Source organism: Hypanus sabinus, chromosome 8 (genome assembly GCF_030144855.1).
Source record: "Hypanus sabinus isolate sHypSab1 chromosome 8, sHypSab1.hap1, whole genome shotgun sequence".
NCBI lineage: Eukaryota > Metazoa > Chordata > Chondrichthyes > Myliobatiformes > Dasyatidae > Hypanus > Hypanus sabinus.
Window position 1 is genome coordinate 40128370 of NC_082713.1, and position 17671 is coordinate 40146040.

At 39.1% G+C, this 17671-nt stretch overlaps 1 protein-coding gene across 1 annotated transcript in view; it reads left to right on the forward strand.

Moving 5' to 3' along the window:
• cul4b (cullin 4B) overlaps positions 1–17671 on the forward strand; it is a 61287-nt gene that overhangs the window by 41829 nt on the left and 1787 nt on the right. Inside the window, exons 14-18 of the mRNA XM_059977001.1 lie at positions 2315–2400; positions 6150–6257; positions 11085–11198; positions 15813–15918; positions 16487–16659. Coding sequence (XP_059832984.1) covers positions 2315–2400; positions 6150–6257; positions 11085–11198; positions 15813–15918; positions 16487–16659 — 587 coding nt within the window. The remainder of the gene's footprint in view (positions 1–2314; positions 2401–6149; positions 6258–11084; positions 11199–15812; positions 15919–16486; positions 16660–17671) is intronic.

A 17671-nucleotide genomic window follows, 5' to 3' on the forward strand; every position in this document is an offset into this window, starting at 1 on the left:
GATGAGCGCATTGGAAAGGCTGCAACAACTCTCGTCTGACAAGAGTCTGGGAAAACTACAGGCTTTCAAAAAAAAAATGGCAGTGTTCAACTCCTTTGTCACCAGTACACAGCTGTACAACAGCGTGATCTGAACAACATGCACTAAACAGGAGAGAAGCCTCAACACCTTTCATTTAAGGGTTCTTTGTCACACATTGGGTATCTTGTGGAGAGAGGGAGTATCTGAGGTTCTCTGTCGTGCTGGCCTCCCACTGGCTGGGCCATGTCTGCTGCTTGCAGGATGGCTGCATCCCAAAAGGGATCCTCCACAATGAGCTGGCTTCAGGCAAGAGAATTGCTGGCCACCTGCAATTGTGCTACAAGGGGTGATTGATAAGTTTGTGGCCTAAGGTAGAAGGAGTCAATTGTAGAAGACCTAGCACATTTATTTTTCAACTTAGTCCCCTCCTATAGTTACACACTTAGTCCAGCAGTCATGGAGCATACAGATCTTGGACCTCCAGAAAGTGTCCAAAGCAGGGGTGATTGATAAGTTTGTGGTCTGAGGTAGAAGGAGATGAGTTATACAGTTGTTACATGCACGTGCAGTTCAACTCTTTGAGTGATTATGCAGAAAGTTTGAAGTTATTAACTCATCAGGGGTGATTGATAAGTTCATGGCCTAAGGTGGAAGGACATGAGTTATTAATTTCAAACTTTCTGCATAATCACTCATGGAGTTGAACTGCTCATGCATGTAATGAGACCTGTATAACTCATCTCCTTCTACCTTAGACCACAAACTTATCAATCACCCCTGCTGTGGACGCTTTCTGGAGGTCCAAGATTTGTATGCTTCACGTCCACTGGATTAAATGTGTAAGTGTAGGAGGGGACTATGTTGAAAAATAAATGTGCTAGGTTTTCTAAAACTGACTCCTTCTACCTTAGGCCACAAACATATTAATCACTCATCGTACAAGGATATCTGCAAATGGGACGTGAATTCACTGGAGATCAATGCTGAGACCTGGGAGGATCTTGCAACCAACCACATCAGAAGCAGAAGCGTTCTGAAACAACAAATCAAGGAAAATTCTGCTACTTTCAGGAATGACAAATGGGCCCATATAAAGGAACACTGATTCTCCTGCAGAGCTGAGACTATGTATAGATGCAACCTTTGCAGCGAGGCTGCCACTCTTGCATTGGTCTCACCAGCACTGCGCCAACAATGTAGGTAGATAGGACACAACATCCATGGTCGACCTCCACCAAAGGAGAGCCACACACTGTCAATCAAAACAATACATCAGTGTACACTGATGAAATTCCTCTGTCAATAATTAAAATAAATGATGTTATTTAAATGGTGGTTTGTCTCTATAACCTCTTTAATTATTTCCTTGAAACTTTGGCTAAATGGGCCAAAATGTACTGTTCTTAGTGTGTCCCAATTAACCAGAATCTGCTGTTTGATGTGTAATCATTTCTGAGATTTAAGAGTCAACTCCTTTGACCTCCAGTTGGATGGTGTTGGTTAGATTTTTACATGTAGCCTTAATCTCTAAAAGGATTATCCCCTTGCTCACAGCTTCAGGATAGACTAAGGAAAGGTGAGCATTTGAGCTGATAGTGTCAGGTTTCTTGAGATCCTTCACTGCTTTGTCATCAGGTGGTGTAATTGATACCAAAAAATGTTTCTCTATAGTTGGCATACAAATTTATTTGATTGAATGGAAACTCTGCCATTGATCAGTTAGGACATGAAATGTTTCAAATTCTAGTTGGAGGAATAGTGGCCTCTTTATTAGGTACCGTAGATAGCTAATAAAAGGCCTGTTAATTGTACGTTTGTACCCATTTGTATGTTTGTATTAAAATCCCAGTAGATTGGCAGTTCCTGAGATACTCAGACCATCCCATCTGATACCAACATTCATTTCACAAAGTTACTTAGATCACATTTCTTCCCCATTCTGATGTTTGTTCTGAGCAAATGAACCTCTTGATCATGTCTGTATACTTGTATGCCTTGAGTTGATACCAAATGATTTGACTGACTAGATATTTATATTAATAACAAGTCACTGTGTATATTGTACGTTCCTTACATCCTTCTCATGAATAATACAACCAGCTGAATTTAAGTATTCCACCAATGTTGGGTGACTTAATACCAAACAATTTGTTTCATCCTTTTTCGCCTAGGATTATTCTAATCAATTATCTCAGATAAAGAAATAACACTCTTAAATCTTAGAAATGATCACATGTCCAATGCATGTTTATTACTACTGGCTAATCTGTTGCTATTTTTGTTTGTTTTTAAGAATGTGGAGCTGCATTCACCAGCAAATTGGAAGGAATGTTCAGAGACATGGAGCTCTCAAAAGATATTATGATCCAATTTAAACAGGTATTTCATTTTCATTTAGATGGCGCATTTTGTACAAGCATGTGTTTTAACACGTGATTGCTTAAAACATATCAGGAGCTTATTTTAAGGTTCTTACTGTATTTTCTCTGTATTAATGAATCCACATGTCTAGATTGTGTTATACCATAGTACTGTTCCTGTTTGTGTTATCCTTTCCTGCCTTCACTATATCTATTTCTTGCTTTCTTCCCAATTTTCTTGTTGTCCTTCTATGGCCATTGATTCAGTTTTGAAAAAATTGAACTTCTAGCTTTGTATCAGAAATTTAATTTTTTTAAAAATATAGATTTAAGACCATAAGACATAGATGCAGAATTAGGCCATTTGGGCCAGTGAGTCTGCTTCACCATTCAATCATAGCTGATCCTTTTGTTCCCCTCCTCCGTCCCACTCCCCAGCCTTTTCCTTGTAACCTTTGATGCCGTGTCTAATCAAGAGCATGCTGTACCTTAAATACACCCAACAACCATGCCTCCACAACTGCCTACAGAAACAAATCTACAAATTCACCACCCTATGGCTAAAGAAATTTTTCCACATCCCTGTTTTAAATGGATGCCCTTCTATCCTGAGGCTATGCCCACTTGTCCTAGACTCCACCGCCATGGAAAACGTCCTTCTCACATCTTCCCTGTCTAGGCCTTGCAACATTCGAAAGGTTTCAATGTGATTTTTCCCCCCTCATCCTTCCAAATTCCAGCGAGTGCAGACCCAGACTTATCAAAAGTTCCTCATATGATAACCCTTACATTCCCGGAATCATCCTTGTGCACCTCTTCTGAACTCTCTCCAATGCCAGCATATCTTTCCTTAGATGAGGAGCCCAGAACTGTTCACGATAACCAAAGTGAGGTCCCACCAGTGCCTTCTAAAGCCTCAGCATCACTTCCCTGCTCTGTATTGTGGACCTCTTGAAATGAATGCTAACGTTCCATTTGTCTTCCTCACCACCAACCCTACCTGCAAGCTAACTTTTAGGGTATTCTGCACAAGGATTTCCAAATCCTTCTGCATCTCTGATTTTTGGATATTCTTCCCGTTTAGAAAACAGTTTGCACATTTATTTCCACAACCAAAGTGCATGACCATGTATTTTCCAAAATTATATTTCATTTGCTACTCTCTTGCCCATTCTTCTAATCTGTCTAAATCCTTCTGCAGCCTACCTGTTTCTTCAACCAGCCCTCCACCAGTCTTAGTATCATCTCCAAACCTGGCAAAAAAAGCCATCTATTCCATCATCTAAGACATTGATACACAGCATAAAAAGAAGCAGTCCCAACACCACTAGACACTGACAGCCAACCAGAAAAGGATCCTTTTATTCCCACTCACTGCCTCCTACCAATCAGCCAATGCTCTAACCATGCCAGTAGCTTCCCTGTAGTGCCATGGATTCTTAACGTGGTAGGCAGCCTCATGTGTGCTGCCTTGTCAAAGTTTTTCTGAAAGTCCAAATATACAACATTCATTGCATCCCCTTTATCTATCCTACATGTAATCTCCTCAAAGAATTCCAACAGTTCATCAGGGAAGATTTTCCCAGAAGGAAGCCATGCTGACTTTGTCCTATCTTGTCCTGTGTCACCAAGTATTCCATAACCTCATCCTTAACAGTTAACTCCAATATCTTCCCAACCACTGAGGTCAGGCTAACTGGTCTGTAATTTCCTTTCTTAAAGATGGAGTGACATTTACAGTTTTCCAGTCCTTTGACACCAGGCCAGAGTCCATTACTAATGCCTCCACAATCTTGGCCGCTGCCTCTTTCATAACCCTAGTGTGCAGTTCATGTGGTCCGAGTGACTTGTGTTCCCTTAGGACTTTCAGCTTTTTGAGCACCTTCTCCCTCGTAATAGTAAGTGCACTCATTTCTCTACCCTTGCACCCATCAACATCTGGCATATTGCTAGTGTCTTTCATTCAACCAATTCACCCTGCTGGCTGCAGTAATGTCTTATCATCTGCCTGCCCTTCCTGATAGTCTGACTGGATGCCATCTTTGCTTTTTTTTAAACCCTCTGGCCTATTCTGAGTCCCTTCACTCTGGTTCCGACCACCCTGCCAAGTTAGTTTGAACTCTCCCCAACTGCTCTAACAAACCTGCTCGTGAGTTTATTGGTCCTCCTCGGGTTCAGGTGCAGCTCATCACTTTTGATCAGGTCATACCTCACCTGAAAGAGATCCCAATGATCCAAGAACCTGAAGCCCTGTCCTCTGTATCTGCATCTCAGCCACACATCATCCTGTTTCTACCATCGCTGGCATGTGGCACAGGCAGCAATCCAAAAGTTACAATCTAGGGCATCCTGCTTCACAGCTTTTCACTTAGCTCTCTCAATTCTTTTCAGGACCTCTTTGCTTTTGCTCTTTACAATATGTACCAAGACTTCTGGCTGTTCTCCTTCCCTCTCCAAAATGTAGTGGACGCAATCTGAGACCTCCCTGCCCCTGGATCCTGGCAATGGATCAACGATCCATTGATCGTTGAAATCAATGGCTTTCAACGGATGCTGCCTGACCTGCTGAGTTCATCCAGCTTTTGTACGTGTTGATTTGACTACAGCATCTGCAGTGTACTTTGTGTTTACACATAATCTTCTGTCTGTTCCCCGACTATCGAGTCCTATCACTACCTCTCCCCTCTTTTTCTTCTGCACCGCAGATAAATGCTGAGTGCCAGTAAATGGTTTGTCCTGGCATTACCCTGGGAGGTCATCCCTCATAACAGTATCCAGAGCAGTATACTTATTGAGGGAAATGGCCACAGGAGTACTCTGCGCTGTCGATTCACCTTTCCGTTTCTCCTGACTGTCACCCAGCTACTCACCTCCTGCAGCTTCGGGGTGACTACTTCCCTGTAACTCCGATTGATGGTTTCCTTACTCTCCCGTATAAACTGAAGGTCATCCAGCTGCTGCTCCAGATCCCTAACACAGTCTTCAAGGAGCTGCAGCTGGATGTACGTCATGCAGACTTAGTTCCCTGGGAGACTCCGGGTCTCCCAGGACTCCAACACCCAGCATGAAGAGCACACAACACTTGTTTACTACACTAAGTACAGTAAGAGGGGGAGAAAGGGAAATTTAACAGAAGCTTACCCAGAGCCAAAGCCTGATAGTCCTCCTCTCACCACTGACCTACTCCCAACAATGACCCCTCCGATTGTCCCTTCTGTACTTTTAAACAAGTGCTGCCAAACAAAGTGCAGGAAACCTCGTTACTATGGCTTGCTCCTGCTGCTGATTGGGTCACAGTTGTTTAAGTGATGTTTATTGTCTTAATATCATCAATGTAATTATGTATATGAGAAATTACTTAATAAATGTACAGAACTCAAAATGGTCATGCTGAACTTTAAAAATTAATAGTTAGGCCTCAGCTGTGCAATTGTGCACAAAATAGGATACCAAGGCCCAAAAATATTAAAGAAGTGGTGATTCAGGATGAAATTGGATATGAATTTGTTATCAGAGCAAACTTGAGCAAATAAGGATTGTCTGCTTTGATCGTAAATTAAGGTAAGAACCATTCAATGCTGATCTTGATAGTAATAACTTAAGATATGGCAATTGAGAGAGCATAGATTTCATGGATACAGTATTACAGATGTTGATGGTTTAGAGATCTTGTGTTTGTTTACTTTTGATATGTCAGTGTTCAAGAAGTTTAGATCTTGATCTAACTATTGTGTGGATTATTGTTAATCTTTTCTTTATTTTTCCCAGTACATGCAAAATCAGAACATACCTGGGAATCTTGAACTGACTGTAAACATCCTCACAATGGGTTACTGGCCAACATACGTGCCCATGGAAGTTCATTTGCCTCTGGAGGTTAGTGTATTATGTTAATTTTGAATAAATTGATCATAGAGTAACATGCTGCAGAAATTTTCCCTCCAGTTCTCTGAGCCGGCGCCTAATGATCAAGCACCCATTCACACCAATTCATTGTTATTCTTTCTGCATTCCCATCATATCCCAGTACATCATGGGTAAAGCCCTCCCAGCCATTGAGCACATTTACATGAAATGCTGTCATAGGAAAGCATCATCCATCATCAGAGATAACCATCACCCAGGTCTTGTTCTCTTCTTGCTGCTGCCATCGGTTAAAGCTTCAAGAACCTCAAGACTTGCACCAACAGGTTCAAGAACAGTTACTACCCTTCAACTGTCAGGCTCTTGAATAAAAGATAACTACACTCAATTGCCCCATCATTGAAATGTTCCAACAACCAATGATCTTACAGTAAGGACTTTTTAATCTCATCTCACGTTCTCTTTATTTATTGCTATTTATTTATATTTGTATTTGCACAGTTTATTGTCTTCTGTGCTCTGGTTAATCTGTCAGTGATCCTGTTACGGTGACTATTTTATAGCTTTGCTGATAGTGCCCGCAGGAAAAGGATTTCAGGCATGTATTTGGTGACATATTTACTTTGAACTTTGAACCTCTTAATTATACACTACATAAGAACATAAGAAATAGGAGCAGGAGTGGCCCATCAAGCCTACCCCACCATTCAATAAGATCATGGCTGATCTGTCCGTAAACTCAGCTCATCTATCTGCCTTTTCCCCATAACCCTTAATTTCCCTATGTAAAACTCTATCTTACTGTATCTTAAATATATTTAGTGAAGAAGCCTACAGATTCACCACTCTTCCTGAATCTTGAGGCAATGTACCCTAGCTCTAGTCTCACCTACCAGTGGAAACAATTCTTCTACTTCTATCTTATCTATCCCTTTCAAAAATGTGTATGTTTCTTTAAGATCCCCTCTCATTCTTCTGAACTCCAGAGAGTATAGCCCCAGGCGACTCAATCTCTCCAAATTGGTTAACCCCTTCATCTCTGGAATCAACCTGGTGAACCTCCTCTGTACTGCCTCCAAAGCCAGTATATCCTTCCTCAAGTATGGAGACCAGAACTGCACACAGTACTCCAGGTGTGGCCTCACCAGTACCCTGTATAGTTGCAGCATGACCTCCCTGCTCTTGAATTCAGTCCCTCTAGCAATGAAGGCGAACTTTCCATTTGCCACCTTAATAACCTGTTGTACTTGCAAGCCAACTTTTTGTGATTCATGAACAAGCACTCACAAGTCCCTCTGCACAACAGCATGCTGCAATCTTTCACCATTTAAATAATAATCTGCTCTTCTATTATTCCTTCCAAAGTGGATGATCTCGCATTTACCAACGTGGTATTCCATTGGGGCCAGACCTTGGCCCACTCACTTAACCTGTCTGTATCCCTCTGCGGACTGTCCACCTCCTCGGCACAATTTGCTTTTCCACTCAGTTTAGTGTCATCAGCAAATTTTGCTACACTACCCTCAGTCTCCTCTTCCAAATCATCAATGTAAGTGGTAAACAGCTGCGGGCCCAGCACCGACCCCAGCGGTACCCCACTCACCACAGACTGCCAACCAGAGAAACACCCATTTATACCAACTCTCTGCCTTCTAATGTTTAACCAATCCACTATCCATGCCAATACACTTATTCCAACTCCATGCATCCGTATCTTATTTATAAGTCTCTTGTGCAGCACCTTATCAAACACCACCTGGAAATCCAAGTATACAACATCCATCTGTTCCCCTCTATCCACTGCACTCATTATGTCCTCAAAGAACTCCAGTAAGTTGTCAAACAGGACCTGCCTTTTCTGAATCCATGCAGCGCCTGTCTATTGGAACCACACCTTTCTAAATGTTTTGCTATTTCTTCCTTAATGACAGCTGCAAGCATTTTCCTGACTACACATGTTAAGCTAACTGGCCTATAGTTGCCCTTCTTTTGCCTACATCCTTTTTTAAAAAGTGGCATGACATTTGCTGTCTTCCAATCCGCCAGGACCTGCCCAGAGTCTAGAGAGTTTTGGTAAATGATTACCAACTCATTGTCTACAAATACTTGCATTGTCTACAAATTGAATTGGAACTGATATTACTGGAAGAACACAAGTTAGGGAGAATAACTACATTTGATTCTGAAGTCTGCAAGTAGTTTAATATTGTAGGTTTTGTCTCCTCTTCTGTCCGAATCAGGGGTTCTTAACCTTTATGCCATCGACTCCTTTGGGAGTTCAGTGAAGCCTTTGGACCCCTTCTAAAAATAAAATATTTAAAAATATAAAATATGCTGGATTACAAAAGAAACCAATTTATATTGAATTAGAGATGTCAAAATATAAAAAGGTTATTTAATGTGTTAATAGACAATAGTAATATATGTCCTTAATACATTAAATAGCAAGACTATATTTAAAATATAGGCAAATTAAAAGTAAATCTTATTTTTTAAAGAAACAATAGTGTGAAGGCATAACAGTAATTGAAGGAAATACTAAATTTCAGATGGAGGTTACCGAACATAATTATATAATTTTTTTTCCCATTGAAGTTCATAGACTCCCAGTTAAGAACCCCTGGTCTGAATGTATACAACTCATATTATAAATAGATAGAACAAAAATATTTTGGAAAATTGACTTGTCCAGTCTGTAGAACTTGACCTACAGAGTGTCATTCAGTCATTTGAGTATTAGTTGTGATTTAGTGATGCAGTAAGTGCTTTTATGAACCAAGTCTCTGTGCTGAAAAATTCATTAGTAGTCTATGGGTACAGTAGTCTTTGCAGATCATTTCAACTGGATTTTGAAATTTGCATTAATTTAAATGCCTATTTAACTTAAAATTACATGGTGTAATTATCATGATTGAACAGAATTTAAATTGTTTCTTTGAACTGTTTATTGCCAGATTATCTGAAATTATTTAATACGTTCATGAATGTTGGAGAATGGCAGAGAATTGAAGAAACATGATTTGAGTGCAATTTTGCTTTTATTGAAATATGGATTTGTTTTTCCTCAATGTCAAATACAATGACAACGCTCTAACTAGAGCAAGAGCATTCACCCATGTAGATACAAGTTTCCTTGGAAACCAACCTGATCTTCCCAATAACTGACATAGCAGCATTTGTGATAGAGTTCACTGTACGCAAGCTCTAAACTTCAGTGAAGACTTTAAGCCTATCCAATCTAAGTATTTATGAGTATCCTTGCTTCAGGGAGATCATACTGTATTAAGCTACCCTTCTGTTACGTATTCAGGCAACAATAAATATATGAGTTCGGCAAGGGTTTATATAACAAATAACATTTTTATTAAACACTGAAAACAAACCCCCCAAAAGTAAACAAACACTAACATAACCAGAACCAGCTGCTGTGCGGGAGCTTAAACAGTTCTTAAAGCGATATCGCAAAAACAGTTCTTTAAAGTAGTATTGCCAAAAGTTCAAAATGCTCACGGTCCATTTAAAAGGAGAGACTTTATAAGACGATTTAAATTCTCTTTCACGTCGCTTTGCTTCGATCCACGACATCGAACTTTTCCCACGAAGAATTTACGAAACAAAACGGCTTAAAGGCACTGACCTTTCCTTTATCACACTGTCCTCAATCTTCTGCTAGCCTGCAGAGATTAACACGAGAACAGTCAACGAATTCCTTTCAAATAAGGATTAAATCAGGTCGAACCCGTTTCACAGTCGAAAATAGTTTCTCCTCGATCTTTAACTCCTGAACTCCGATCTTCACTCTCCACTAATTCTCAAACTAGCAGTATTGTAAAGAAACTGCTGGCAATGACCTTTTTATCTTTAGGCATTAGATAAAACTTCATCTTTCAACTAAACTGCGTCATCACATTAAATCACACAGTGGCATGAAGTCAACATGGCAAATCCAGCCACAAACTGTCCCTCCTCACAGGGTGGGGTCTTCCTTTTATAACCTGTAAAAAAAAACCTGTCACATGATCTTTACTGGTGGGAACATGATGTCACTCCACCATCACAAGACCATTACCTCAAGTCCAGTATAGTTTCAACCCCAGTCATGTGTCACGAGTACGTAACACTTCAAGGACTAGTTTACTACACTGTTTAGTCTCCACAGTGCAGTTTAGCTGTTAATCACTATTTGGAGGCTGATACATGTTTAATTTAGAAGAATAATCCTTAAAACTCTGAGGGTTTCTGACTTGCAACAGGTTTCTAAATTACAGAAGGCTTTTAGACTACAAAGAATTTCCAAAAACAGATACAGATCTAACAACAAAAGGATATGCCAATGCTTGCAAATGAATGAGATATCTGTCACAGAAACTGAAGGCTGAAGAATGAATTCTAGATCTTTCTGTCATTCCACCTTGTCATTCCTAACAATCCTGACTGTTTTCTAAAAATTTGGCTGTTATGCTACCAGTTGACACATCTGCATGTGATGTCTTTCAGTTATGTTCATTAGGCCAGATGAATGCAATGTTTAATTAGTCCAGCATGGACCCATTGTTTCTCTTGATTAACTAATAGGCCAATGAGAACTTCATTATTCTCTTGTTTACTACAAGAGGCTGAGCAAGGAGTATTTGTTGGAAGTTTAACTAAATCAGAAACAACTCTTTAACCCTTGGATACTCTGCTGGAAAGCTGAGGTTACCAATAAGTCTCTTGGGCTGTGGAAAGTGAACTTCCATCACACACTAAACTACTAGATACATTGCCATGTGAACACAAATGGATTTGCAGGGTTTTATGTATTACTCAAATATTACTCCTGGTTTTCTTTTTGTGTAGATGGTGAAACTTCAGGAGATTTTTAAGACCTTTTATCTGGGCAAGCACAGTGGTAGGAAGTTACAGTGGCAGTCAACATTGGGTCATTGCGTACTGAAAGCAGAATTTAAAGAGGTATGTTTCAAAATCTGGACTTTTAATTAAGTTATTAAGCTAGCTGCTGAAATAATTATTTATGGTTTAATTTGGTTAATTTGAGCTCGAAGCATATTTGTTTTCTATGTATTCGCTTTGTGGTATTTCAAGGATCATATCAAGGATTTCATCTCAGTTCCAGAATTTTAAACTAATAATCTGTGCTGATTAAAAACACAAAATGCTGGCAGAACTCAGCAGGCCAGACAGCATCTATGGGAGGAGATAGTGACGACGTTTTGGGCCAAAACCCTTCATCAGGAGTGAAGTAACATGGGATGGTTGAGGGGGGATAAGAAGTGGGGGGAGGGATAAAGTAGAGAGCTAGGAAATGATAGGCTGGAGGGAAATGGGCAAGGGGGAAGGTGGAGAATTATGGGAAATAAAAGAGAAAGAAAGGTAGGGCTGGAGGGAGATTATAGTGAGGGGGGGGGGGAAGAGAAAGAGAACCAGACTAAAATTATAGATAGGGATGGGATAAGGGGGGGGGGGGGCAGGGGTATCAACGGAGGTCTGAGTTGAATCTCGCCCCAAACGTCATCACTACCTCCTCCCGTAGATGCTGTCTGGCCTGCTGAGTTCTGCCAGCATTTTGTGTTTTTATTTATTTCCAGCATCTGCAGATTCACTCATGTAATCTGTATTGATTGTTCAATTGCTAATTTCATTTTAAATGTCTGAAATGCCCTGAGAGGAGGTGGGAAGGAGAGGATTGTCTGCAACTTCCTGACCCAAAAAAAGGCAGCAACATTTTAGCTGTTGGGTGTTTATAATCTTGGTCAATTTGTTTTTGTTATACCAGACCTCAACAAAACCATTGAAGTTCTATTCTTTATCTCTAATGTCTTATCTTTAATAAGACGTTTAATAGATGGGCGGCATGGTGTCTTAATCGTTAGCATAATACTTTATAACACTAGCAACAGGAAGCATGGGGTTCAATACCCACTACTGTCTGTAAGGAGTTTGTACATTCTCACCATGACCATGTGAGTTTTCTCCTTGTGTTCTGGTTTCCTCCTACATTTCAAAAAGTCATACAGAATAGAGTTAGTAAGTTGTGGGCATGTTATGTTGCCACAGAAAGCTCTTCAATATTTGCAGGCTTCCCACAACACGTCTTTGATCAAGTTGGCCGTTGATGTAAATGATTCATTTCACTGTTTCCACGTACGTGCTACAAATAAAGTTAATCTTCATCTTAATACAATATAACCCTTGTGCAATATTGTAGACACTAGCTTTCTTCTGGATCAAATTCAGCCCACAATGGTAGACTAAAAATGTTTTTAGTCTTATTTAGAACCTTCTATGATTGGATTGCATTTGACCAGTCTTAGGTGAGTCTTAGAATCAAAGGTGATGACAAATTGGTATATAGGAGGGAGATTGAAAATCTATTGAATGATGCCACAGCAGCAACTCCTCATTCAACATCAGCAAAACCAAAGAGCTGATTTTGATTACAAGAGAAAGAAATTAGGAGTCCATGAGCCAGTCACATTCGAGATCAGAGGTGGAGAAGGTCATAACTTTAAATCCTTTGGCGTTATCATGTCAGAAGATCTGTGTGGGACCAGTGTGTAAATGCCATTCCAAAGAATGGCTCTACATTTTTTTTGAAGTTTGCGCAAATTTGACATGTCATCTAAAACAACCAAAACATCTGTAGTTGCACAGTGGAAGGTACCCTGGTTGTATCATGGTCTGATATGGAAACACCAATGTGCAAGAACAGAAAAGCCTACAAGGAGTAGTTAATACAGCCTAGTGCAAGACAGGAAAAGCCCTCCCCACCATTGAGCACATCTACACAGAGCTCTGCCACAAGAAAGTAGCATCCATCATCAAGGACCCCCATTATCCAGCCCATGCTCTCTTCTCGCTGCTGCCATCGGGAAGAAGGTACAGGAGCCTTAGATCCCACCACCAGGTTCAGGAAGTTATTACCCTTAATCCATCGGGCGTTGGAACAAACATGGATAACTTCATTCATCTTAACACTGATCTGATAACTGAACACAACATATGGACTTGCTTTCAAGACCTCAGTATTATTGTGCAACTACATTTTTAATATATATTTATCTTTGATTTGCAGTTTGTCACTTTTCACATATTGGTTGCTTGTTAGACTTGGCAGATTTTCATTAATTTCTTTTGCTCTACTGGAAATGCAAGAAAATGGATCTCAGGGTGGTATAGAGTGATATAAGTATTTTGAACTTTGAACTCAATTCAGTTTCTTGGGTTTCAACCACGTAGGTCCGTCAGGATGGATTGTGTTGAAAGTTGATGGATTCAGTGGAAGCCTGCAGGCACTACATTTAGGTGCATTATTAGGCCAGAATGATAGGTTTACTTGGTAACTGACTAACATTAAAACGCTTGAGAAAAGGATTGCTAAAGTGGAAGGTGCATGATCTTTTTGCGCAGGTAATTCACAAATGCTGTTGCTCAAGATGTCTTCTTTTCATATGATGTTTACTCTAGCAAAGACCAAAACAATCTAGTTGACAGTTACAACATTTTCTGTGCCTGACAGGATATGCCATTGCAGTATTTATTTTATATGAAAAAGCTTCTTAAGCCCTGCAACTATCCAGTGATGACTTGCAGAAAAACATGTCGGTAGACTTAGAAAGCTATGAATGATCCTGGGATGAACTGTATAGTACAGTCAGCACTTGTATCCAGAGATACCGGCTCCGTGACAGGCGCACTGCCGTCTGGCTGGTCGGAGGACACACCACACGCCAATCAACATTTGGTCCCTCCCAACTAATCAATGCACACCTAAATTATTGGCCACTTTAATTGGATTATCTTGCTCAGCCCCATGCTATAAAAGGTGAGACATGTGCCTGTCTCGGTCTCTCTTACAGACCACCTCATTGAAGGTAAGTGCATTGATTTATGTTTGGGAAGGTCTATCGGTTGTCCTGGTAAGGGAGCCGCAGCTATCCAAGGTCAAGGGGGATAGCTGTCGTAGTGCTTTTCCCTTGTTCTTTGTATGTGTAACTGTACTCTGTCCCCACACCGCTTTCTGTGTACTGTACAGCCGACCCGACCTTCCCCACACGTGTTAACCCTAAGCGTTTTTTGTTAGAATATTGTAGTTGCTTGTGTTGACCCGACTTCCCCTTGTAAATAAATTCCTTATTATTAAAACTGTGTGTCCAGGCCTCTACTATTGAGAATCAAAGAACCAGTTATTTTTCCATCACAACAGCCCTCCTTATCCGCAGATTCAACCAACCGTGGAGCAGGAAAATCCGGAAGTTTTCTCTCCAGCACTAGTTGTTGAGCATGTACAGACTGTTTTTTCTTGTCATTTTCCCCTAAACAATACAGTATAACAACTATTTACATAGCATTTACATTGTATTAGGTATTATAAGTAATCTAGAGATGATTTAAAAGTACAGGCAGTCTCCAGGTTATGAACGAGTTCTGTTCCTGTGTCCGTCTTTAAGTTGGATTTGAAGTCAGAACAGCTACATCCGGTATTATGTGGCCTCAGTAAGAAAAACGTTTGTCTTAGTATATAGTATATATTTTACCTTTCTATGCATATAAAACTCTTAAGAAACATATGAATTTCAATAATTAAACCACTGTGTTGCTTAGTAATAATTGTAGCTTTCATCGGGGCAGGGCCTTTTAAATGCTCCATTAAAATTGTTCCGATCGTTGACCGACTGTAGTCTAACACTTTTCCAATGACCAATGGCGCTTCACCTCTTTCTGATTGCTTTACTTCCACTTAATTTTCAATCATGATCGTGATTATTTTCGTGAACAGAAACCCTGCAGATTCAGAGCTGCGCAAGGTCCTAAAGTCCACTGTACTGATACATGTTAAATAAGGTCCGGTGTTCCGCTGGGTCCTAAAGACCATCATATTGAGACAGGTTAAATAAAGGACTTGAGCATCCGCGTTTTTTGGTATCTGCGGGAGGTTCCGGAACCAATCCCCTGCGAATAAGGAGGGCCAACTGTATATACTGCACTCAAGGTCGTGAAAATATTTGAAGGAAGGCATCTATAGAATTACTGTTGAATAATCATCTCCACATTATCACTTCCTTGTAAATTCAAGTAGTTGCTTTAAATGCCTTAATATTTTTTCCAGAGGTATCGTGACGTTTGTTTTGAAGTGTGGAATGAAGATAATTTTTGACTCGTGTCAAAAATGGAAAAATTGTAAAACTGAAACTGGCTCATTGCCAAACTCAGCGGCACCTCCCAACTTGCACTTTCTACCTTATAGCAGAGAATGCATGGCACCATTTCTAATTTGAACCTGGAGATTGCCCATTGCCATCTTAGTGCTTTCCAAGCCTACAATGCACACATCCTGTGAATATTTTTTTAAGTTGCATTTACTGACATTTAGCCTATTTAAGGACATATAATTATTCATTACATATGTATTTCTATCTTCATTTTAACAGGGCAAATTACAGGATTGAATTCATCCATTTTCTGAACCTATATAACTCAATTTATATGTTAAAAATTGAATAAACTGTTACAACATTTTAATAAAGGAAATAGCATTTTTATAAATGTTTTCTCCTTTTATGATAGGGTAAGAAAGAGCTTCAAGTGTCACTTTTCCAAACACTGGTTCTACTCATGTTTAATGAAGGGGAAGAGTTCAGTTTGGAGGAAATTAAAACTGCTACTGGAATAGGTTTGTGTTTTTTTTTTCCCCAGAATGAAATATGTAGCTGTAGAAGATGTCCAGAAGTATTCTTTTGTAAAACTGGATTTAAAAAAAAATGGAGAAATATATTTCTAAGAAAGCAAGTGTCAGAAACTTGTATTTGTCATTCTCCAATAAAATGGGTGACAGAACAATTATTTAAATACTGGAATAATTAATCAGTTTTCTTGTAAATATGCTCTAAATATAAAAAACAATTGGTTGGTTTATACTGGTTAGGTGATCTGAGTTGAGGCTGCTTATTAAAATACATAATTTAACTTGAGCAGTGTAAAAGGAAAAAAAACATTTCTTTTTCTCTGTTGTCTGGTGAATTTTTTGAAATTAAGTGTTCATTCTAATATTGAGATTAGATGAGACCAGAATTATTGTGACTTTGAAAAGCTTGCTCTCATTCACTGTCTTGGCTCAGAAGAAAATGGCCAATTACACAAGATACTGGAGGATGTCTTAAGTATAATTATGAGAAGGTGGGAGGGACAGATGTCTCTCAAATATTGTATAAAGTTATTAATTATGAAAATTTTATCATCAGAGGATGGAGAATTAAGAAGAACATTACAGTCATTGGCATGTGGCAAAGCACGTGTATTGACCAAGACTCCGAAAAGCAAAGATGTAGAAGACTATGATAAGTTCACCTGTAATGATGATTTCAAACATAAATTGTTCAGGATCAAGATTAACCAGATCCAGATGAAAGAAACGGTACACAAATCCCCTCATTTCTTGAGAGGGCTACCAATTAAAATACATAAACACTAATTGTGTAATGTTGATGTGAATGTTTTTAACGGTTGGAGGTACAAGAAATGCTAATGTTGGAGAATGGAGTATTTTTAAGGCACCTAATCATGCTATATCAAAGCAGTGGCTCAGATCCAGATCAGAAATTATCCCATTAATGAAGCATTGCAGGCTTATTTTTAGCCATTTGCAAGACTGTTTTTGTTAATACTTACTAAATTCTGCTAAAGAACTTTACAATTTTTTTTTTTGCTTCCCTCATTCCGCATAATCTACAAAAGTGAAAGGTTTTTTTTAAAAGAATTTTTAATCACATTTTTTTATTTCCTCCTTATACTTTTCCTGAATACTGGTATGTAGTAGCATATGTTCCTTCATTATAATTCACAACTGGCCATTCTGGATGTTTGAGCCTGCACAGTTAATGCCGGCAGGTTTTTATAACAATTATATTTTTTCATTATTAAATATATACATTCATATTTATATTAGATTTCTTCCTTGTAAAAGAACACACTATTTACCACTTAACTCTTGTATATTAATGCAAATAGTTTTGTTCAGCTCATTGGGCATATTAAAATTAATTTATTTGGCATTGAGGATACTATCAAAATGTTGAGAACTGCATTGACATAAACTGTCATAACCAATTGAGGAACTAGGAAAATTTGGAAAACCCAATTTCAAAGGGAATTTAAAGAAAAACTTCTAGCTTTCAAAATGGAATTAATAAATTTTATATTTATCTCGTCCATCACTTTAGATAGCCAATGCCTAAAGATAAATCAAACCATTCTTAACCATCCCAATTCCTTACCATCTTCAATGTTTTATCATATGTAGGGCACTATAGAAATACAAGAAACTTGTGGAAAGTTTAGTTCAATCGCTGCTTTTGTAAACGTTTTTTAATATCCCTTGACTATATTTTCCTTTTCAAACATTACTTCCATTTAATTCTAGTATTAAT